Source organism: Ixodes scapularis, unplaced genomic scaffold, assembly GCF_016920785.2.
Source record: "Ixodes scapularis isolate PalLabHiFi unplaced genomic scaffold, ASM1692078v2 PGA_scaffold3__209_contigs__length_174095766, whole genome shotgun sequence".
Classification (NCBI taxonomy): Eukaryota; Metazoa; Arthropoda; class Arachnida; order Ixodida; family Ixodidae; genus Ixodes; species Ixodes scapularis.
The window spans coordinates 77,137,209-77,160,633 of NW_024609868.1; the positions used below are offsets into that span (position 1 = coordinate 77,137,209).

Sequence of the window (23,425 nt, forward strand, 5' to 3'; positions counted from 1 at the left end):
GTGATATATCCATTCAATTCGACATTTTAATGACTTCTCAACTTGCCTGCTAATGCACGAGAGGAAATAAGGGAACAAGAGTCCCTCTTGTTACCCTTCTCCAGGGATTACTTTCGTCATTCTTGTCCAGCTCGCTTGCACCTTTGCATTTAATTGCATTATAATTATAGTTGCGTTCAAATTGACTGTTTTTATTGAAGCCTTCGGCTGGCGCTCGGTGGAGCTAACTGGATATAGGCCTGCTGATGTAGCCGCCACCGTACTTTTTTATACGTTCGTGCATTTTTATTTGGTGCCTAGGGTACTTCTGAGTGATTGCATAAATTTATACATTTTTTTTATTATATCTTCCAAATCACGATAATCAAGGTGGTCATCTCTTGGTGTACGGATAAACAGTTAAGAAGACCTGCCATGGGAGCAAATGACGGCTGCATATCGGGTGAGGAAATGAAGTGTACTGAGGGAGGCTTTTCGTGGAAAATATTTCATCACGCTCCGCGGGTGCTTGTTAGCGGAGAGTCCAGGACAATAAATCTGGCTTTAAAGGACACTGACAGGGTATTTATGCTCGCCAAGGTTTTTATTTGTCCTTGACATATGAGAGCCCAACTACGCAGAACACAATCTGCGGCTCAAAATTCGTTTTCTTTCCGCCCGAAAACCGCCGATGGAGAGCTGGCCCGTTTGAGTCGCGCTTAATTTTTTCTCCGTGGCCACATGCCATTTTTTATGGTTTAGGCACAACCACCAAATATAATCAAAGTCATTGGCCATCTAAGGTACCCACTCAATAATAAAAATATAAAAAATATATGATACTCATTTTCCGTGGGTTTTAAAAAGTTGCAAATAGGTAGATTGACAAAAAAGAAAAAAAGTTGCACAGGGCCACGTGATTTTCGGCAGCGCTATCCCTCTTTATATTTATTCTTCCCCAGTCCAGTTTCAGTTTTGGTTTAGAGCAGTGGCGTTTCTTGGCTTTATTAAAAAGATACGTGACGCGTTAGCAAAAACGTGATTGGGTAGTCTTCTGACACAATAAACAATCGCCTGGCAAAAAAAAAAAAAAAAAAATTGGGGGGGGGGGGGGTGTGCCAGTGTTTTTTTTATTTTTTTTTTAAGGAAAATGGAAGCGGTTTCGTATTTGAGAAAAAATGTTCAGATCGCCTTCATTTGGCCTTCAGGATAACGAATAACAAATTGTATTTCAGATGAATGCGCCAAGTAGCCACAACGGCACTTTCAAAGTAGTGCTGAAGACCCTCCTTCCCGTCGTCTCCGGTGGGAGGAGAAAATTGTGACCTATTAATATACATAGATCTTAATGTTTCCGCGCCTTCCACATGCCTTACCCGAGCATTCAAAGACGCTACCCGCGTTCCCTAACAAGCGGCTTACGCAAGGCTGTTAAAACCTTTAGGTAGGACGTCACACTCAGTGTTTGGTTCTTTCGGTTTTTCTCGTGTCTATCCACACGTTCGGGAGAAATGCTCATAATATTCGAATTCACAGGACAAAAATACGCTAAAATTCAATGTAATTCATTTTTTTCTTCAAGAACCTTTGCAGCTTTCCTTTAAAGGAAATGGCAGGTCTGTCCCCCGTTCTGTCAACAGTTGATTTTGCGCACAATTCATCCACCGTTGCGCGGTTATAGTGCCATAGGCGTCATATTTCCTTCCGCGCCGATTAGAGGCGAAAGAACGTCTTAGCACTGCGTCATCGTGATACTGCTATCGTACCACCATGCCAAAACCGGGCCGGCCGCGGAACGTACCGCATAGGAACCACGGCTCCCCATTGATTACCATCTTTATTTTCTTCTTTGGCAGCGCGGTACAAGTTATCTTGATTGGCTGAAGCGTTTTCTTCGCGGTATATTCCCAGATCAGTTTCGCCAGAGCTGTCATGATAAGTGTCCTTACAGGAATGCTGACATTTTGGCGCTGAATGACTCGGTGGTGACTTTTTGGTGCATGGACTTTTCGCGTGAACATTCCAGTGCACAAACCGTTTGTTGTACAAACTTTTTGGTGCACGGCTGTTTCGGTGTAAATAGAAGAGTGCGTATTGAAACAGTTGTCGCCTAACGTTGCAAACGCGCCATTGCAAGCATTTGCACGTTCGAACGTTTTCTGACGAACTTACCAATGTAATGCCGGTTTTAAGCTTGTCGTTAGGGAACTTGTACTCCGGTTATTGCGTCCTCGCAAAATTACTGCTTCGTGCTTACGTAAAAAAGAAAAACACACACACACAAAAACACACGCACAAAAAAAACATTCTCATTAGGTTTGTCAAACATCCCTCCAAGAAAACAACGACTGAAAAATACAGACTCTTATATTCGCTTAAAAATGGAATGCAGGAACGTCACTATACCCCCCCCTGAAGAATTGCGCACATACAAAAGAGTAGAATATGTTCTCTGTAATATTTGTGGTCCTAGGTTAATAATGTTTGGCAAACAATAGGTTTTCCCTGCTTCCTTCGTGGCGTATTTTTCCTACGTTACCTGGTTCATAATATATGACAGACATAAGAGCAACACGTAACAATAAACTGACTTCCACCTGAAATGGAGCGAAGCTCACGCACTCTATGCGCGACTGGTGGCCGCTGAAAAAATCCGACTGGTCCGAGATCTGGCAGATTTTATCGGCGGCCACCAGTCGCCTAGAGGGCGCGAGCTGTGCTCCATTTCCGGTGGAAGTTAGTTTCTTCGTGCGTAAATCTTCGCCATCTTGTGGAATTCCGCTAAGAGACCCGTTTTATAAAAACAAAAAAAACAATACTGCATTGAACTCAAATGAATCCGCGAACGAATTATTTCTGTGTTGATGAACGACATGTTGCTAGCATTTCAGTTAATCAAAATACAACTTTCATAACTGCTTCATTGTTACATTCAAAGGTTTACGGTTTGTATGTTGCAAAACGCGAGGAGCAGCAAATGTGCAGGTGCCTCTTTAGGAAAACTAACTTTTATACTTATTTTACTTCAAGTCCAGACTCAGCCAACGCTACGAGCTGATGGGAACAATCAGGCAGCGTGAAAAGCGCAGAATTTTGCTGTTCGTCATGCTTCTGTACGTGTTCTATCATTGCTGAACCAGTCATCAACCGAAAAGGCCTAGTGACTTTTCTGCTTATGACGCTGCTTCGTTGTCCCTATTACCTCGCAGCGTCGGCTCCGTTTGTACTTACGCCGAAAAGAAGCACAGACAATTTTTAGGCGAATTTTAAAGAAATAATTTTATTATGCCTGGATTTTTAATTTTGTTGCGAGGTCCAGCAAAGTAATTTTTATTAGAATTGAATGTGTTAAGCGGGAATGCTTATTCAAACCCACACAATATGGCAAAAAAATGTGAATAGAGGTACTAAGAACGCGAGACCTGTACTTTTAGCGATAACCGAAAGATAATCGTAACTTTGAAATGGCCATCCACACAAGATCCATGCACCAAAAAGTCCCCGCTCCGAAAAGTATATGCACCGAAACGTCCGTACATCAAAATGTCCTACACCGAAAAGTCGGTACACTAGAAGGTCCATGCACCGAAATGTCCGTGCACCGAAAATTCAATCCGCACCGAAACCTACACCGAAAGGTTCCGCAACGAAATGGCATAGATCCATTGAACATAAGCACTAGATAACCTCCTGTTATTAACAGCCAGATTCGTTCGAGATATTGATGCAGTGTGAAAACATTTCGTGCTTAGAACCTAAAACATATCAGTATGTGCAAGAGCTCTTAGGTGAAATTACTCGTCAAAAATCAGTCAACACTTGACTTCGTGCTACATGATGCCAGCCCAAGCATTCTTGTCTCGGTATGCTTTATGCCCGTGTCTCACTAGAGCGACATGCAGAAACAAAAGACAACGACAGGCCTCAAACCAGAGTCTTTCGCGATTTGAGAGGCTTTGTAGAATAAAGGAGGCTATGCTCAAACACGAGCATCATGCACGCGAGGGTAGCTTTGGCAGGCTTGCAACCGCTCGTGCTTACTTCACGAGCACCGAATGAATAAACGCCTGCCAAAGGTACCATCAAGAGCATGCTGCATGGGTTTGAGGGTTGTCGCTGTCTTTTGTCTCTGTCTGTCGCTCTAGTGGGACACGGGCATTATGGAATACCAAATTTAAGGTCGGTCGAATTTAGTCGCTGTTTAATCACAAGAAACGGACAGTATCAACTGAAATAGTAACACACTTTAATGCCACACCGGGCACTGGGCTCGTACCCTTTTTTCAGGTACAATTATGAGCAACAAAAGGGAGTACGGCGCGCATTTATGCCTGTGGGAAATACGCACGAAATGGCATCGCAACAATGATCGATTAAAGGACTATAATAACCTTGTAAAGGTAGTTCTGCAGGAAGAAAGAGAGCACCTTGTCTCCGACGTGGTTCCACTGCGTCGCAATCTCTGGGTCTGATGATCTCACAATAACGTCAGTTCACTGACGAGCAGCGCTGCGACGGCGAGTCCTCGCAGGACTGACTGGCACGCCAACGGCCCGCATGTTAGCTGATCTGGGGCCGTTGCTTGTGCGAGCCGTTGGCGATCCGCTGCGTGTCGGTCCTGGAGTGGGCAAGGCGGAGCAGGTCGGCGGATCGCGGGGCTTCCACGAGACCGCAGCGGGACTTCCACATGAGCCTGAAGGCGTCCTGGATATCGCGCATGCGCACGACGTATATGACCGGGTCCGCGAACGACTTGAGCAGCACGAGCGAGTTGGTGAGGATGCCGAAGGTGAGCCGAACGTCCAGCGGCAGCGACGTGATGGGCAGAGCGCAGTCGAGGCAGGTGAGCACGTAGAAGAGCACGGCGGGCACCCATCCGAGGAGGTAGGTGCCCAGGATGAGCAGCGTCGTGTGGACGGCCTTGACGCTCTTGCGCAGCTGATTGGGCACTTGGGCCGAGAGACCGGCGCCCTGCTGGTGACGGCGCACCAGGATGAAGATGTGCGCGTAGATCGCGCACATGAGGACCAGCGGCAGGAAGAAGAGGAAGGATAGAGTGACGCGGAAGGTGCTCCACAGGATGAACTCGTAGCTGCAGTCCGGCGACTGGAAGCCCTGGCCCGGCACGCTGGAGAAGTAGATCAGAAAGAAGGCGAGCGGCAACATCCACATAGTGGCCGTGGCTAGCCAGACTGTGCGCCGCGTCACCGTGGCTGCGTAGTGGAGCGGCCGCAGGATTCCGATGTAGTGGTTGATGGCCAGGGCGAGCAGGTGTAGCACGGACGCGATGAGGCCCGTGAGCCGGAACGCCTCCAGGGACAGGGACACGCATATCGGGGGCTGTACGTGGTACACTGCCGGCAGGAGACTGTTGACCACGAGGCCCACTCCCACGACCAGGGAGGCGTACGCGTTGGCTGCCGAGAGGCTCAGGCTGAAGCACAGCGTGGGACTGGGGCTTCGACGTAGAAATCGCACGGACTCGACGATGAGGAGGTTGAACAGCATGGACGTAAGACAGGCGACGAGCATGACGGGCACTGCCAGGCGGTAGACGTCGCGAGCCACCTGCAGCGGCGACGTCGTCGCGCTGTCGTTGTCTTCGAATGTCTGATTTGTCATCGGGACGAAGAGTTTTTTGCTCGCAAGGGTCTCTTGTAGGGTACAGCTAAGTACTGGCTTGGTCGAGTAAACTTCGGGGTTGTAGACGCTTGGAGTTGCTCATGAAGATGTCACACTGTGACCCTTTTTTACTTTTAATCGAGTGCATTGATTCGCTGTGTGCTCCTTAGGGATATGGAGATCTTTGAGAATCGCACGTACTATTAAACACCTGCCGTCAAAAGCATTCTTTTTTAAGCCTTGGAAGCTTGACAGTGGCCAGAAAGATTTGGTGAGTCACGTATTCTAACGTGTCTGTTCCTTTCGCTACGCGGAGGTCGCCAGTGACGGGTTGTCCGATTCTGTACTTTTTCAGGGCTCTGTTGCTTGACTAAGAAACATGCGGGTGCGTAAGCACAAGCACAAAACAAATGCACTGCACGAACGAGATTTATACTGTCCTTGGTTTGCTCAATACCGCCACGGCGTTTTGCTTTTACATATTTACGAAATAGTTAAGCTGTGACAACGGGTTAAGGGCCTGGATATTCAGACAGGGATATAGTTGCGATAAATCAAACGGACAACGACTATTGACGGTTTGTTCCACCTCCAGAAATAAGAGTGACTGAAACTCCAATTTTCAGGAGCTTCATTGGAATATGACAAGGTTGAAGACAAATTCTCGTCGGCGTTCTAACTATGACGAGACACTCACGACGTTTGAAACCGAAGCCTGTTCATCTTTCTTAGGAATCGACGACGTATCCTCTGGGGTCCGATGAACACACCGACGCCAAGTTGACGTCGAAGACAAAACAATAAAAACAAAAAAAAATCTGGGCACAGGAATGTTTCAAAATGTACGAAACATTAATGAGGGTCTGTAATCTAGCATCCCACGGACAGTTCGCGCGAAAAGCGGTACTCCCACGACACTTCCGAGGCGCCCGCACTTGACCAAATCCAGACGGGTCGCCAAACACGGCACCAACTTTCCCACTAGTGCGCAGGACAAATAAATACTTGATAAAGAATCGAAGTTCGATAGGCTTGAGTTCACAAAATCTTGAAGAATCGGGACCGCCTCACGAGCGTCTCTGAACTCTCTGCAAACTCCTAGCGAAGTTCGAAGTCGACAAATGCGGCCGCACTGACGACGGCGAGAGCACGTGGAGCCGATCTGCTAAGCGAGGCGTTCGACCCTGTGTCTCGCGCTCAACTGGTCGGTCGGGGGTTCGCTCCCCTACTCCCGGGAGATCGCGCGCGCGTCGACTGACTGAAGCGCAGGCTTGCGCGCAGGCGCCACCGCCTCTGCCGCTCCGTCTTCTCGTTGGACGGACTCGTCGATGTGACTCAGCCTCGCGATGCGCTTGCGCGTTGGCACCCACGGAGTTCCACCCGGAGTTCCAGCCCGGGGCGCGTTTCATCACTCCTCTTCATCGCGTCCATTCCGCTCGTGCGCCTCGTGCACGCACGGTCCACTTCGGAAGGAAATGATGTCGTCCCGGGGGTCCGAATTAGTTTCCATCATGAGCCGTGGAAATCGGCGGGGCGACAGAAGCGTTCGCAATCATAGCCACGGGTCTGTGATCGCGAGCCGACGTAAGGGCGCTCATTAAAGAGATGCCACGTTACGAAGGAATTGATGGGGACGTCTTCCACGTCGTCGCTTTTATATATACATGAATGATTTTCTTTTGTACTTGCTCCAGTTTACGTATGCCATCTGCTGTCTATTTTGGTAAGAGCTCACAGTGAATTCTTCTCTTTAAAATGTCCTTAACTTTTTTTTTTACTACAGTTCGGATAATTAGCTTGATTTTTAAATAATGTCCACCGTCTTCGTTGCTTCTTTTCCAGCTTAGGCGTCAGGCAACTTTTTCAGCACTTCATCTTGAGTGCGTCATATGAAATATGCTTTAAAGAAGTTGTACTTTTCGTCCACAGTGTGGGAAGAAACGAAAGCTACAGCTGTAGCACGGTCGCGCAATGGGGGTGGAATGGTTCCGTCCCGTACCCGAGGACGGAGGTACGACGTGGTTCATTCTCATAGCCGTCGTGGTTGGCGTCGGGGATGCCACTGACGACTGCCACCAGTGATCCGTGAAATGGGTAAGCTCGGTTGCAGCCTCTAAAACCACCCAGCATTACGCAGCTGGATAATGCTAAAGTGGGATTTCGCATAACGCGAGTGATGTTTGAAAACAAATTTTTCAATTACACGACACGATGATTCACCCTTCGTTGCGTAATTCTCGGTGGGACGCCAGGGCTGACCTCTTGGCTTGTCTTCGCTCGCTTAGCGCGGCACGGCGGACGTGGAGTCCCGACTTCCCTCTCCTCACGGCAAGAGAGAAGAGAACGAGGTTTTTATTTTTTATTTTTTCGCGCGCGCGGTGACGACAAGGTGCGAGGACAAAATATCTGCAAATTGTCGCTCATAAAGCTATCGCTTTAAAGCAAACAGCCATCAGCTCTTCACCTTAAATCAGATCAATGGACAAAAAAAAAAAAAAGAGGGGGGGGGGGGAGGGGGACGGGGATAACGTTTTTTACTTTCCGTGCATTTCCGAGTTCGCAGCTTTCCCTGTCGTTTTTATTTTACGTGCATTCCTTCCTCTGTTTCAAGTCACGTTTTCTTTTGTTCAAGTCATATAGCAACTTAACACGCGCTCCCGCTCAATGCCTTGGGCGTCTGGTATTCAGTGCTTATATTCTCACCACTATTCGCCGCAATAAATCGCCATTTATGACACGTAAAAAAAAAACACGTCGTTCAGTGGTGTGTATACAGCACAGGTGCTACAAGAACCCCGCAACATTGGTGTGACACAACAGTAGGGTTGGGAATTAACATTGCCTTCGCCTTAGTTTCTTCTGCTTAAACTTTTCTGACTGCTTGTATAGACCAACGCGCGGCCCTCACGTCACTCAGCAGCGGTGGCGCTGTCGACGGCACTGCGCATGCGCAGACGCATCACTCCACATGAATTTCGTTTCTGCGCACACGTAGTGCCCACGCCTGGTGTGGGCAAACGCGGGCTTGTTTGTAAACAGCGTGTCGGTCTATAGGTCCAGTATACCACTGAAAACATCTGTCATCTGAATTAGTGGTGCATCTAGTTGTACCTTTCTCTCTCCCTGTTCCGTCAAAATAAAACTTGCCTTGCATTTCGTGATGTTGATTTTGGTAGTGTTGTGCGAATATTCGAAATTTAGAATAGCAGCTTCGAATAATACACTAATCGATAGTCGCTTCAAGGTGAAATGCGATATTCGTATTTTTCGAAGTGTTCATCGCGGCGGGTTATCCCCGTTCAGCTCGCGTCTTACCGTGCACGGGTACAGTGCGGAGAAGCAATACAGGTGCATTCATAACAGAAAAGGGTATCTATAGTCCTCCCTTAAGGGGAGAACGATCTTGTAACCTATGTTCCTTTAGAAACGCAGAAACTTTCGTCCCTAAAGCAGGAGAGCAAAGTTTTTCCGTCGCCTGCATCTCATTATGGCAGCCCCGTATCGAGCAAATCGAGCTCAACAAGGGCTTAACGAGGATGCTACGTCTCTTGTACCGGACGAGAGGAGCAGCAAATAAAAGCGTAACACGAGCTTTCCGCGACCTGTGTTTATTTCCGAAACCAGATTCCCCCCGCAGGTACAGAGACTTCCGTTTCGAAAGCAGTTATTCAGTCTTCTCGTCGTCAGCACTGCGATGTTAAACAGAGACAACAGATACCCAGTTACTTCGCGCACTTTACATCTTACCTTTGCTATTCCTCGTGTCACAATGCCTTCGTCAACCGCACATCACGGAGGAATGGTAAACCAATTCGCGAAACCAAAAGCTGCTCTCAAAAGAACAAACTCGAAGCCGCTCTTGCACGGTACCCAGAAATTATCACGTAGCGTGAAAGAAGGTCACCACCAGTTGGCAGGCTCAAGCAGAGTAATTGCAAGTAGCTAGGGGTAGGTGGCACTATGTACCGCCCCATTCTTGTAAAAAAAAAAAAAATTTAATTGCTTTCGCCATCATTGCTCTTCGCGATCTTCGGGAACCTCTATTATACACACATCTGGACACATTGCGTATACTACAAGCATCAGCCGAACGTATACATTGAGCGCATATACATACATGGCACATTCAAATATAAATACAACAGCACACTAACCCGATCACTACTTCCCCGCTCTGCGTTTCCGTCTTTTATACAGATTGTTTTGAACGTGCGGAATATCTCTGTGAATGCCTAAGTAATAAAAAATATTCGCAGCATCTCTGTTTTTCTTCTAGCAATGTCATACCTCTGAGAGTGTTTTGAACGGCTCAGGGGATAAATCATAGTAAGGAGTAAACGCTCATGCCGTAATTATTTGAAAGCCAGTAAATCAAGCCGCTCCAATGCGGTTCCAAGCCATGCTTTTGTTTCCCCGCACGGCACGTTGTAGCCAGTATTTCTATTGTAGTGTTTGTTTTTTCTATTTGTGCTGTTCTTGTGCGGCTGCAATAGACCGATCTCACCAGTTAGTTTGAGTACGCCACCGCTGCCGACATGCATCGTGGGAGCTGTAGTCTTTCTGCACGCGCGACAACCCTGCTGGAGGTCTGCGCGAGCAGAGCACGAGGCGGCATGAGCTGCCTCGTGAACTGGCGTCTGCCTCCTCCGAACTACAGTTATGGCGGCGTCACGCATGCGTAGAACGCTTGGTGAGATCGGTCTATTGTCGTATTGAATAGACCGATCTCACCAAGCGTTCGGCGCATGCGTGACGCCGCCATAACTTTAGTTCGCAGGAGGCAGGCAGCAGTGCACAAGACGGCTCGTGTCGCCTCCTGCTCCACAAGCGCTGAGCTCCAGCGAGGTTGTCGCACGTGCAGAAAGACTAAAGCTCCCTCGATGCACTGCGGCAGCGGTGGCGTAGTCAAACTGGCCGGTGAGATCGGTATATTAATCTCAGTAGAGCGGATATTCGCTCAGCTGGAAGTGATGCTTCACGGGCAGAGAAATCTCTTTTCGACCAACTTGAATGCAGTCGAAGCCGCGATTTGCGGGTGTTAAAGAGGCGATGCAACCATTTTTGTACTTTGCGCAAATACCGCTTAAAACGAATCCCTGACGTTAATGACCTATGAAACACCCGTTCGTTTTTCAAAGCAAGCAATAGAAGTTCCGGAAAAAAATGAAAGAAAAACGAGCACCGTTCACCCCTCACCTCGCAGCCAGAACAAGCGGCCACCTGTTCTGGAGCCGATTATATGCCGCCAATGTTGATCATAGCCACGCGCTGGGGTTGGCAAAGCACAGGACACGAGCTGAGTTCCAAACATTGTTATGGTTCGGCTATTGTCGTCGTTGCAGCGATTGGACACGGACCACTACCCGAATGCTTCTCGAGCTAGTAATTATCACGAGCCCAAATCGAGTGCCAACGCAATGCTCGGGTCCAATCTATGAACCGCATTCAAATATCGTCATTGTGGTGTACTGCAATCCCCACGTTACGTCATCAAATTTTGCAAAAAAGAAATTGAATGAAAATGATGGCTTTTGTCCTTGAAATTACACCGCAACAAAGGAGTTTCTTGGCCAGTGGCGTTGCGTTCGAGTATCCTTGAATCCCACTAGTGCCAGTAAGCTCGTGTACAGTGAAAAAATATTCCAATTGAATATCGTTGCACCGCTCCTTTTAAGTACTCTTTCGTCGGTTTCAGGACACCGCTTTATACAGTGAAATGGTCTATGATGCAGCAGAGAGGACCCACCAAAATGTCTTCAGACTCCCCGTTCCTTCCACAAAAGAGGAGTGTGCGTTTCTGACAAGTTGCAGTGCAAACAAGTGTACGTTAGTCCTCTTGGTCTCCAACTGACTCCAACGATGCATTTCTAAATGGCATTGACCCTTTACATCCCCGACCCTTCGTGTTTCGATATGGATGCACGTTGTATCGGCGTGCGGTCCTGTGTCATCAATACATGGTACACGTTAAAGACCCCAGGGAACCAGTCGTGCTGCAATGGCGACATCGTTTTATCCAGTGTTAACCAAAGTACCCATTCTACGGCGCATCGACCTCACACAGTTTCTTTCGTGTAATGTGTTTGTTTGTTTACCCTTTAGAGACAACGCAGCATTGCGAGTGCCCACGCAATGCTCGGGTCCAATCTATGAACCGCATTCAAATATCGTAATATGGGGTGTACTGCGATACCCACGTTACGTCATCAAATATTGCAAAGGAGAGATTGAATGAAAATGATCGATTTTGTCCTTGAAATTACACCGCAACAAAGGAGTTTATTGGACAGTGGCGTTGCGTGTGAGTATCCTTGAGTCCCAGGTGTGCCAGTAAGCTCGTGTAAAGTGAAAAACATTCCAATTGAATATCGTTGCAAAGCTCCTTTACGTTTACGGATCTACGCCGTGGCGAGCTCGAAAACTTCTGGCGCTCATCCCAACGCGTCACTTGGAGGGCAAGAGGCGCGCTGGGATCCGTAGTTTCTCCACGAACCCTAGTATATTTAAACAGCAAAATAAAGGACAGCTTTTTTTTTTGTTCGACTTCACCTTTTGTCTTTCCTTAATGCTAAAATTCTAAACTGTAAATATACGTATTTTTCGGCATATTTTCATGCTGTTCAGTCCGTTCCCCAGAGCGCAATCGCTCTCGGGGAGGAGATAACCGACAGTCACATTTGCCACTGTACGATAGGAGCTACGGTCCAGACCAGCGCTCCAACATGACTATCCGCACGTCGATCGATTGCACTAATCCCTCAAATGGTCTTAAACTCGTTAAAGGAAAGCGGAATGTCAACCTGCGACACCCCGCCCCTCCGATCACGGCCCGACCAGAGGCACCAATACCCGACAGTTTACGCCATCTCATATTGTTGTTACACTACTGATACGCGAACACACGATCACATCGGCGATAATTCTAGTCTTCTGTTCAAAACGCACAACACTGCTATTGCGATGTTGCTGCTATGTTGCTGACACGCAGAAATACAGAACCACGTTGACTGCCGGTTGGCACTCGGCATGGGAAAACAGAACCGAACTCATCACAGAAGGCACCCAGGCACCCGGCAGCAAAACCTGCCTGTCTTGGACGCAGTTTTCTCGATTTCCATAACATTGTCAACGTCGACCGATCCACTACATGTGGACACAGCGTTCCGCATGGTCCGCATGGTTCCGCGTGGGTTCCGCAACACGGAGATGGCCATTTTAGCCCAGTGTACGTAACGCTGCTGGCACTGCTCCGGAACTTCGCTGTTTCTAGCGGCTTCGTTTGCTCGTTTGATAAAATTAGGGGTAAAACACGTCAATGCAACCGAAATGTTCTGCACGTTTGAACTGGGAGACGGAATTAGAGGCGGCCTTCGCTGCCGCTGAAGCTCAATCAACTCAACTTTTATTAAAGAACGTATATGTGCGACGTGCTCGAAAAACGAAACCGAAAGATGAGTCGGGAGGGCGGAAGCTTTCTCCCGTCTGCCTGGAGAAGGAGAAAAACGTCTCGTTCCTCCCTTCTTCTCCTGTCCGCCTGGGCGCGTGTCAGTAGAAGGGAGGAAAATGCGCCGTTGCTACCTTTTTCCCTTCATTTCTTCTTAGAGCGTGCAAGCGGGCTGTGCTGGTGTTGCTTCTCCGCAATGCACCGTTGCTCGGTAAGAAGCGCACCAAATAAAATAACCCGCCGCCATAAAAAAAAAAAAGAAAGGAAAAATGTATGTAGATAATGCAATTGGGGGGATTGGGAGAAAACCGCACTTTTAAAGTGGAAAAGTGCGCGCGCGCCTAATTTATTTAAAAAAAGAAACGCAAACTTCGTGAATTTGGTGTCTACATAGCGCTTAAAATGTCAAAATTAAAGTGTTAGTGTTTTGCAATAGTATTTCTTAGGCCGAGATGCGCTGACAACCTGCGTTCATCATCCGTTTCTTTTTTTATATTCGAAATGGAAGGAAAGTTTCTTGCATATAGCAAGGTTTGTAAATCCATTTAATACGGTATAGCTAGGCATTTCTACAAAATCAATTCTATGTCACATCCCTCGTTTAATTGGCAACCGGAGGCATCGGACTATCTAATGTCACGGCCCATAACTATAGTTAGATTAAACTTGCTGAATTGAGGTGGCGGTGCGGGCTAGTTGGTGAATTTCTTGAAAAGTTGCAACGCAGCGTACAAAAAATGAGAACACAAAGTAACTAGAACAACACAGGACACGCGCTGGTCCTGTGTTCTTCAATTTACTCCTTGTTCACGTCTTTTTGCGCGCTGTGTTACAATTTTTTATGATTAAAGTTAGCTTATAAATGAACAAGTGAAAGCTTGGGAACAACCTTCACGAGTTTCGCTGGGTCTTCGTTTAAGCACGGTGCAAGAGTAGCGAGAGGCTTGGGAGAAACATTCGATATTCGATTCGTAAATTTTCAGCCAAACTAAAATTCTTTTCGAATTCGTTACCAACTAAAAGTCTACTGCTCACGCATGACTGGATGTTTGTTTTCGTGGTATATATCAAAGTACGGGTACTTTACGTTTGTTCCACTGTTCAAATTCTCGTAAAGTCGTGTTTATAAAATTATATATAATCACCAATAATCACAGCATTTTTTTTTTCTTAACGAAAAGATTTTACGCTTAGTCTTGACACGCATTGAATAGCGGAGCGCAAATTGAACATATTTCCCTGCGGTTAATCGTTCGGGATTCCACCAAAACGATGTTGTTTAACCACTGAAGGAAACCGTTCCTCTTCACTTATCAAGTTGTTCCTATGGCTCCGCGTTACACTTAATTTAATCATAGCGAAAAAAGAAAAAAAGAAAAGAAAAGCCGACAATAACGGTATTTAAGAACAAGCATTTCGCTTTTTTTACTTTTTCTAAATAAAGCTCGTTAATCGTTGCCTGTCGTCTATCTCAGCGCAAGCGTAATGCGTGAGCGTACGCGTAGGCGGCTTTGGAGACATGTTTATTGAAGACGGGCTTTCTTGGAGCTCTGGCAGGCTTCCTTTGTGTTCGTGTCACGTTGAACGCGTCGACGCTTTGGGTGGCGTTGCTTAGGACGGATGTGTTTTATGGTCGGACGAGGTGATGGATGTGTTGCTACGAGTGAGGTGACGGGTCGATATTGGACGTCTTGGATGGCTCGACGGGATGGCTCTGATGTGTTACTAACCATCACATTCACCGTGGGTGAAGCAATTAATCCACCGGCAAGAACCGGTAGTAATGAAGAACCTCAGTTACGCAGTATTTTTAGGACTATACTCTTTTGGCTGTAAATGTTTTAAGTGAAAAATTTATGCGGTGCGTATACTATCTTCAAGTGCAAATTATGCAACAAAAACTTGAAAGTATAAAACAGAGAGGACGGGGACGGGAACAGGACATCTTTCATTTAGCAACAACATAGAATGGCACAACGATAAAAAACCGCCCCCCAAGGGTCTCAACGTTCTCAAAGAGGGAAAGGAAATACTAGTTATGAAGGAAAGGGAATACACTAAAAGAAAAGTTTGAAAAGCGCATCAGTAATCTAGTTATTTTCGATTAGTTAGAATTAACCTTGGTCATTGTTAGTGATAATGCAGAATTATTCTTGTTTGCAGTCCAAAAAGAGAATTGTACTCTAAATATAAGAGTTTAAAAATCTGTAGCGTCACGACGAGGTGTCAATATTCTAGTCATCTCTGGTGTTAAGAATTCGACCTCTGTCTTTGTCAATGATAATGACGGTGCAGAAATGTTGTTGTTAACAGTCCCCATGGCAAATGACTCGATGATTTCTCTCCCAAATCTGTTGTTGTGCCCGCCCAGTATCTTAGTATTAGAAAAATGAGGAGTACAGTCATCGCATGTGCGGCTGTGAACGACAATGGGGTGATACGACTCAGTTGAAGCCTTTGATGCTTCCAAGTTATGTTCTCTGAGTCGGTGGTTGACGCATCTCCCAGTCTGTCCAATGTACTGACTGCCACAACTTAGTGGAATCGAATACACTTTCCTTTCTTCGCATTCTACGAACTTTTTTGCATGTTTTACATTGCACCCTCGGGGACTGTCGCTCCCATTAACCTTTTTGCACATCTGTTTGAGGCGCATACGACAAGAAAAAACCACACTCGTGTCGAACTTGGACGCAATAGACCTTAGACGGTGCGCGGAATTGTGCATGTAGGGAATCACAGCGAAACGACCTTTCTTTTTTAAAACAACTTGCGGAAGTTGTGGTTTGATAATGAACCTCTCAAGGGTGGAGCGAAGTAGGTCAGCAGGAAAGCCTGCTTTTTCTAACCTCTGCTGCTGCAACTTGAGGCTACTTTCGGAGAAATGCGTGCATGACTTGGAGAATGAGGACTTGAAAAGTGACCTTACTATTCCATGCTTAACGGACTTGGAGTGAGCACTGGTGAAAGGGAGGACTGGCTTCTCCGACCTCTGCTGGAAGGCCCAACAAACACCTGAGGAATGAGGATGCAATCGTAAATCCAGAAATTGTAATCCTTCCACTGAAGGATTTTCCCGGGTAAAAGTAAGCCCTGCCGCACAGTCTTTGAAAACTTCAAAGATGCTGTCAGCGGACGCAGCATCTGGATAATTGACCAAGTAATCGTCAACATACCTAAAAACTAGGCAACCCTGGAAGGACTTTTTCAACTGATCGTTGATAGCCCTGTCAACAAAAAGAAGAAATATTTCGCTAAGGACAGGTGCGAGGCAAGAGCCTATACAAACTCCTTTCTTTTGTCTGTAAATATTTCCTTCGTGTTCTACCAAAGTGGACTGTAAATAAGTATCTATCAGGTCGATGAAGCCCTCAACCGAAACACCGGAGGAATTTTGAAAGTCGCAAATTCCGTGTTCATGGATTGCATTAGTCACAGAATCTAAGATGAGTTTTGGTTCTAGGCTGTAATACATATCTTCAATGTCGAAGGACATAACTGAGTGCGGGATGGAACAAAAATGAAGCGAATCGAAGCGGGGGATTAATTCAAGGGAGTTTTGGACTCTGAAAGGCTGAGGGAGGATGATATTAGACAATTGTTTTTGTAGATAACGACCCAGGGGCTTTTGCCAACACCCAATTTCTGAAATTATGCTCCTGAAGGGAACTCCATACTTGTGAGTCTTTGCAGTAAAGAAAACAGACAAATACTGTTTGGCAGGACTTCCAATGACGTTCTTAAGAGAGGTCAAGTTCAAGGAGGAACAAAGTTCCTTTGTCTTCGAACGCAGTCTACCAGAAGGCCTATTTTTTAAGCGCTCAAAATTCTTTGACAAGGCATCAAGAACCTTATCATTAAAAGCACTTTCTTCCAAAATTACAAAAACACCCGTTTTGTCCGATTCCAGTAATTTTAAGTGTTCTTGGCGAAGCTCTTGCACAGCCGCACGTAGTGGAAGCCTGCTTGGCCGAGGTGGTGGATGGTGACACACTGCACGCACTGCCGAGCCCAGAAAGTCTTGCCGTTGATGTTCAGGTATAGACGACGCTACTTGATGCACAGAGGCTAGCTGGTCTACCTTCAACGAAGGAAGATCTGGAGCAAACTTTGGTCCCCTCGACAGAAGATCCATTGTGGCACCGGAGAGCTTTTTTGTAGAAAGCATCACAGGAGGTTCAAACTTGGTGGTCTTTACCTGTAGACACGAGGTGTTGACTTCCTTGAGCAGTTTATTCCAGGATGCTTGAAGAAGACTGGCAGCAGCATCCATGACGAACTTGTACTCCACTCGGGCGCTGAATCCTTGTCCGAAAAGTTTCTCCATTTGGGAGGGAAGCACTCTTTCCATCACGTGAAGTTCATGAGAAATTTCTTTTCTCGTAATCTGCATAACTCGGTAGCATGAAGCCCAGTTGTTGCAGCGAAACCCAAATGCCAGCTCTACACAGGGATGAGGCAAATCCTTGCGAAGGTAGAGGCCCAGTGAACGCAGCCGGAGACGAAGTTGGGTCATCTTTGAAATGAAGATGGCAGCTTCCAGAAAGGACACCGGATTGAAGACCGAAGAAACGCAGTTGGGGTTTGGACGAAACATGGCTCGAAAAACGTTGTCAGTTACAATTGAAAACGAGCGCGTTGATTAATAGATACAAAAACTTGAAAGTATAAAACAGAGAGGACGAGGACGGGAACAGGACATCTTTCATTTAGCAACAACATAGAATGGCACAACGATAAAAAACCGCCCCCCAAGGGTCTCAACGTTCTCAAAGAGGGAAAGGAAATACTAGTTATGAAGGAAAGGGAATACACTAAAAGAAAAGTTTGAAAAGCGCATCAGTAATCTAGTTATTTTCGATTAGTTAGAATTAACCTTGGTCATTGTCAGTGATAATGCAGAATTATTCTTGTTTGCAGTCCAAAAAGAGAATTGTACTATAAATATAAGAGTTTAAAAATCTGTAGCGTCACGACGAGGTGTCAATATTCTAGTCATCTCTGGTGTTAAGAATTCGACCTCTGTCTTTGTCAATGATAATGACGGTGCAGAAATGTTGTTGTTAACAGTCCCCATGGCAAATGACTCGATGATTTCTCTCCCAAATCTGTTGTTGTGCCCGCCCAGTATCTTAGTATTAGAAAAATGAGGAGTACAGTCATCGCATGTGCGGCTGTGAACGACAATGGGGTGATACGACTCAGTTGAAGCCTTTGATGCTTCCAAGTTATGTTCTCTGAGTCGGTGGTTGACGCATCTCCCAGTCTGTCCAATGTACTGACTGCCACAACTTAGTGGAATCGAATACACCTTCCTTTCTTCGCATTCTACGAACTTTTTTGCATGTTTTACATTGCACCCTCGGGGACTGTCGCTACCATTAACCTTTTTGCACATCTGTTTGAGGCGCATACGACAAGAAAAAACCACACTCGTGTCGAACTTGGACGCAATAGACCTTAGACGGTGCGCGGAATTGTGCATGTAGGGAATCACAGCGAAACGACCTTTCTTTTTTAAAACAACTTGCGGAAGTTGTGGTTTGATAATGAACCTCTCAAGGGTGGAGCGAAGTAGGTCAGCAGGAAAGCCTGCTTTTTCTAACCTCTGCTGCTGCAACTTGAGGCTACTTTCGGAGAAATGCGTGCATGACTTGGAGAATGAGGACTTGAAAAGTGACCTTACTATTCCATGCTTAACGGACTTGGAGTGAGCACTGGTGAAAGGGAGGACTGGCTTCTCCGACCTCTGCTGGAAGGCCCAACAAACACCTGAGGAATGAGGATGCAATCGTAAATCCAGAAATTGTAATCCTTCCACTGAAGGATTTTCCCGGGTAAAAGTAAGCCCTGCCGCACAGTCTTTGAAAACTTCAAAGATGCTGTCAGCGGACGCAGCATCTGGATAAATGACCAAGTAATCGTCAACATACCTAAAAACTAGGCAACCCTGGAAGGACTTTTTCAACTGATCGTTGATAGCCCTGTCAACAAAAAGAAGAAATATTTCGCTAAGGACAGGTGCGAGGCAAGAGCCTATACAACTCCTTTCTTTTGTCTGTAAATATTTCCTTCGTGTTCTACCAAAGTGGACTGTAAATAAGTATCTATCAGGTCGATGAAGCCCTCAACCGAAACACCGGAGGAATTTTGAAAGTCGCAAATTCCGTGTTCATGGATTGCATTAGTCACAGAATCTAAGATGAGTTTTGGTTCTAGGCTGTAATACATATCTTCAATGTCGAAGGACATAACTGAGTGCGGGATGGAACAAAAATGAAGCGAATCGAAGCGGGGGATTAATTCAAGGGAGTTTTGGACTCTGAAAGGCTGAGGGAGGGCTCGGCAGTGCGTGCAGTGTGTCACCATCCACCACCTCGGCCAAGCAGGCTTCCACTACGTGCGGCTGTGCAAGAGCTTCGCCAAGAACACTTAAAATTACTGGAATCGGACAAAACGGGTGTTTTTGTAATTTTGGAAGAAAGTGCTTTTAATGATAAGGTTCTTGATGCCTTGTCAAAGAATTTTGAGCGCTTAAAAACTAGGCCTTCTGGTAGACTGCGTTCGAAGGCAAAGGAACTTTGTTCCTCCTTGAACTTGACCTCTCTTAAGAACGTCATTGGAAGTCCTGCCAAACAGTATTTGTCTGTTTTCTTTACTGCAAAGACTCACAAGTATGGAGTTCCCTTCAGGAGCATAATTTCAGAAATTGGGTGTTGGCAAAAGCCCCTGGGTCGTTATCTACAAAAACAATTGTCTAATATCATCCTCCCTCAGCCTTTCAGAGCCCAAAACTCCCTTGAATTAATCCCCCGCTTCGATTCGCTTCATTTTTGTTCCATCCCGCACTCAGTTATGTCCTTCGACATTGAAGATATGTATTACAGCCTAGAACCAAAACTCATCTTAGATTCTGTGACTAATGCAATCCATGAACACGGAATTTGCGACTTTCAAAATTCCTCCGGTGTTTCGGTTGAGGGCTTCATCGACCTGATAGATACTTATTTACAGTCCACTTTGGTAGAACACGAAGGAAATATTTACAGACAAAAGAAAGGAGTTTGTATAGGCTCTTGCCTCGCACCTGTCCTTAGCGAAATATTTCTTCTTTTTGTTGACAGGGCTATCAACGATCAGTTGAAAAAGTCCTTCCAGGGTTGCCTAGTTTTTAGGTATGTTGACGATTACTTGGTCATTTATCCAGATGCTGCGTCCGCTGACAGCATCTTTGAAGTTTTCAAAGACTGTGCGGCAGGGCTTACTTTTACCCGGGAAAATCCTTCAGTGGAAGGATTACAATTTCTGGATTTACGATTGCATCCTCATTCCTCAGGTGTTTGTTGGGCCTTCCAGCAGAGGTCGGAGAAGCCAGTCCTCCCTTTCACCAGTGCTCACTCCAAGTCCGTTAAGCATGGAATAGTAAGGTCACTTTTCAAGTCCTCATTCTCCAAGTCATGCACGCATTTCTCCGAAAGTAGCCTCAAGTTGCAGCAGCAGAGGTTAGAAAAAGCAGGCTTTCCTGCTGACCTACTTCGCTCCACCCTTGAGAGGTTCATTATCAAACCACAACTTCCGCAAGTTGTTTTAAAAAAGAAAGGTCGTTTCGCTGTGATTCCCTACATGCACAATTCCGCGCACCGTCTAAGGTCTATTGCGTCCAAGTTCGACACGAGTGTGGTTTTTTCTTGTCGTATGCGCCTCAAACAGATGTGCAAAAAGGTTAATGGGAGCGACAGTCCCCGAGGGTGCAATGTAAAACATGCAAAAAAGTTCGTAGAATGCGAAGAAAGGAAGGTGTATTCGATTCCACTAAGTTGTGGCAGTCAGTACATTGGACAGACTGGGAGATGCGTCAACCACCGACTCAGAGAACATAACTTGGAAGCATCAAAGGCTTCAACTGAGTCGTATCACCCCATTGTCGTTCACAGCCGCACATGCGATGACTGTACTCCTCATTTTTCTAATACTAAGATACTGGGCGGGCACAACAACAGATTTGGGAGAGAAATCATCGAGTCATTTGCCATGGGGACTGTTAACAACAACATTTCTGCACCGTCATTATCATTGACAAAGACAGAGGTCGAATTCTTAACACCAGAGATGACTAGAATATTGACACCTCGTCGTGACGCTACAGATTTTTAAACTCTTATATTTATAGTACAATTCTCTTTTTGGACTGCAAACAAGAATAATTCTGCATTATCACTGACAATGACCAAGGTTAATTCTAACTAATCGAAAATAACTAGATTACTGATGCGCTTTTCAAACTTTTCTTTTAGTGTATTCCCTTTCCTTCATAACTAGTATTTCCTTTCCCTCTTTGAGAACGTTGAGACCCTTGGGGGGCGGTTTTTTATCGTTGTGCCATTCTATGTTGTTGCTAAATGAAAGATGTCCTGTTCCCGTCCTCGTCCTCCCTGTTTTCTACTTTCAAGTTTTTGTATCTATTAATCAACGCGCTCGTTTTCAATTGTAAAATTATGCAGTGTTTTTTTTTTTGTTTTTTTTTTGTTTCAAGATTGTTCATTATTTTGAGACGTGACGAATTTTGCGAGTGACATAGCTTGCTTATTATGATTTATGTATGATACAAGGTTCTTTGTTCCTTAATAAAGCAGGCATCTTTTCAATGCATTTTGTATGAGAGTTTTTTTACGTGCGGAGTGTACAAGCTATGCACGTACGTGTGCGGACTAAAGTCAGAAAAAGAAAGAATGATCTCATAACTAATGACAAGCAAACATTCGCTCTCCCATGGATACTACATGACGTGTAAACGAAAGCGACTGTTTTCTTTCTTTCTTTTGTTTATTATTTGTACGGTAATTCGTCACTACCGGATCGATGTTTGCATGTTTACTGACACGCTCCGTCGTATCTTCCTAGGAGACAATAATAGATCGTTGAATGCGCCAGTGATAACAAGTGACTACAACTATCTCACGTAGGGGTCTCTTCAGTTGGTTGAATGATGCCTGTATAAAGATGGTTTTTTCTTCATGTCCTCATTCGTTTTTTTCCCGAAATTTCATTATTAAACATGTGACTGATGTGCCCCCTTATGTAGCGCCTCTTCTAAAGGCCTTTAAGGTAATAGAATGAGGTGAAATGAAGAAAAAAAGGTGACGCACTTCGAAATGGCTTAACCATATTCGCGGCGAAGGACGCTTATTGGTTTATTTTAAAACTCCGCTGGGCCCTCGAATATCCAGCGGGCATAGTGTTTCGGGGTGCAACAGGAGAACGAAAAAAGCGATCGCATATTGATATAGGAAATACTTCGTAGTAAAATTAAACATACATACACATAAGGAAAGGAGGAATGAAAATATTAACCGGAACGCAGAAAGAAGCATGCAATAAAAAGCGCCAAGGTTTCCAACAAACTTCACTAAACGTGTCTCTGATGGGATAGAAAATATCTATTGTTACTGAGTTTGCTCTTGTGTGTGTGTTTGTGGTCCTGTGTTTTATTTCGCGCCAGCCTAGTTGTACGCCATAAAAGAGAAGAAAAAAAAAACACGCTAGGGGTGGTAACCTTAAAAAAACATTTTGACGAAAAGAAAAATACGATCGATTTATTTAATAGCGTGGAAACATTTTCGCGTGTTCCGAATATTGTACGACTTTTTTTTCCTTTGGTATTTGGCATGTTTGTGCCAGCCTCTGTTCACTTGCATGATTGACTTGATCGTCGCTGGGTGCTTTCTCGGCACAGGAGACGCGTGGAGTTAATGTTTCGATTTTCTGCCAGAAGTCGGGCACGCACGCTGGCGCACCTGATCTATGTATTTGTTGTGGCAAATAATTTTCGGATAGGCACGCGCATTGTTGTACTCCTGTATTTTCTTAAAAAGAGGGTGCAACGATATTCACTTGAAATGTTTTTCACTTTACCCGAGCTTACTGGCACTAGTTGGACTCAAGGATACCAGCACGCAACGCCATTATCCAAGAAATTCCTTTATTGCTGTGTAATTTCAAGGACAAAGGCTAGCGTTTTCATTCAATCGTTCCTTCGCAAGCCTGGGCGGTCGCAGTACACCGCCCAGTGACGATATTTGAATGTCGCTCATAGATTGGACCCGAGCATTGCTATGGGCACTCGATTTGGGCTCGTGATAATCGATACAGCGAGAGGTATTCTGGTAGTGGCCCGTATCCAATCGCTGCAACGACGACAATAGGGGGCATTCACTGGACGCCATATTTGAGGGCGATATTTAGGGCGCATGCTCAGAACGAGCTTACAATTAATAGCCTGCTAAGACCGGCAATCTTGATGGTGTGGAATCCACGTTGCAAAAGAACTGTGGAAGCTCCCCGTCAGTACGCGCTCAGCAACCACGCACACAGATATGGCCG

General features: G+C 45.7%; 2 protein-coding genes across 2 annotated transcripts in view; one reads left to right on the forward strand and one right to left on the reverse strand.

Moving 5' to 3' along the window:
* LOC120837787 (procollagen galactosyltransferase 1-A) overlaps nucleotides 1–23,425 on the forward strand; it is a 621,404-nt gene that overhangs the window by 379,081 nt on the left and 218,898 nt on the right. The gene's annotated exons all lie outside the window — the stretch shown is intronic.
* On the reverse strand, nucleotides 4,111–6,798 carry LOC8041005 (adenosine receptor A1). Its single transcript, XM_002400524.5, has one exon. The coding sequence runs from the start codon at nucleotides 5,599–5,601 to the stop codon at nucleotides 4,540–4,542; it is 1,062 nt and encodes a 353-aa protein (XP_002400568.1). The 5' UTR covers nucleotides 5,602–6,798; the 3' UTR covers nucleotides 4,111–4,539.